The following is a 663-nucleotide window of genomic DNA, read 5'->3' as shown; positions in this document are numbered from 1 at the left end:
TGCGGAGACAGACGAGATCACGCTAGCGGTGCTGCTTGCGAGCATCCAGACTTTTAAGGTTCCGATTCCACACACCATCGTACCCTTCTCATGTAGTTTGCTCGTAGCTGGGTTTGGACCCCTTGCTGACCTTCGACGCAAGAGCATCGACTCACCGTCGCAGATTCCGGGTCCACCGAGCGACGGATCGGAAGGCATTAATCACCCTTCACCCAGCCTCGCATGGAGAGTAAGGCGGCGTACTAGTAATAGTTACAGCAATCCATCGTCTTAACGAAACATCAATGCAATCTATCAAGTTGCGTCGAGTCCGGTGCACATGGAGCAAGCAAGCCAAATCACACTGCAGACATCAACCATTTAGCGCAAGATAGACTGCGCTGATAATACCTCGTCGCGAATACGTCCGATACGACCGACAATCGAGATGTGTGACCGGTTGCGCCGGGCAAGCGGCAGCTCGCACACCTTGCTAGGCATGTCGACGGCGAAATGCCTGGCGACAGCTACATCCAGCGACGGAAATGAGCTAGCGTCACGTCGATGGTGCGTACCTTCGTCGAAGCGGCGAGAGCGCGGCGACGGCGTGCCGAGCGCAGCGACTGCCCAAGATACGATCTGGAGCCTGCGGAGCTCGGAGACGTCGTCTTGGACGCCACACAT

At 56.4% G+C, this 663-nt stretch overlaps 1 protein-coding gene across 1 annotated transcript; it reads right to left on the bottom strand.

Moving 5' to 3' along the window:
• Nucleotides 1-360: 360 nt before the first annotated feature.
• On the bottom strand, nt 361-663 carry SPRG_10970 (hypothetical protein; the record flags this gene model as incomplete). Its single annotated transcript, XM_012351798.1, has 2 exons — nt 361-506; nt 555-663. 2 exons carry the CDS (start codon nt 661-663, stop codon nt 361-363), a joined length of 255 nt encoding a protein of 84 aa, XP_012207188.1.

Source organism: Saprolegnia parasitica (assembly GCF_000151545.1).
Source record: "Saprolegnia parasitica CBS 223.65 unplaced genomic scaffold supercont2.86, whole genome shotgun sequence".
Taxonomy (NCBI): domain Eukaryota; phylum Oomycota; class Saprolegniomycetes; order Saprolegniales; family Saprolegniaceae; genus Saprolegnia; species Saprolegnia parasitica.
The sequence above is the reverse complement of the archived record's forward strand: the minus strand, read 5'-3'. Positions and strand labels throughout refer to the sequence as shown.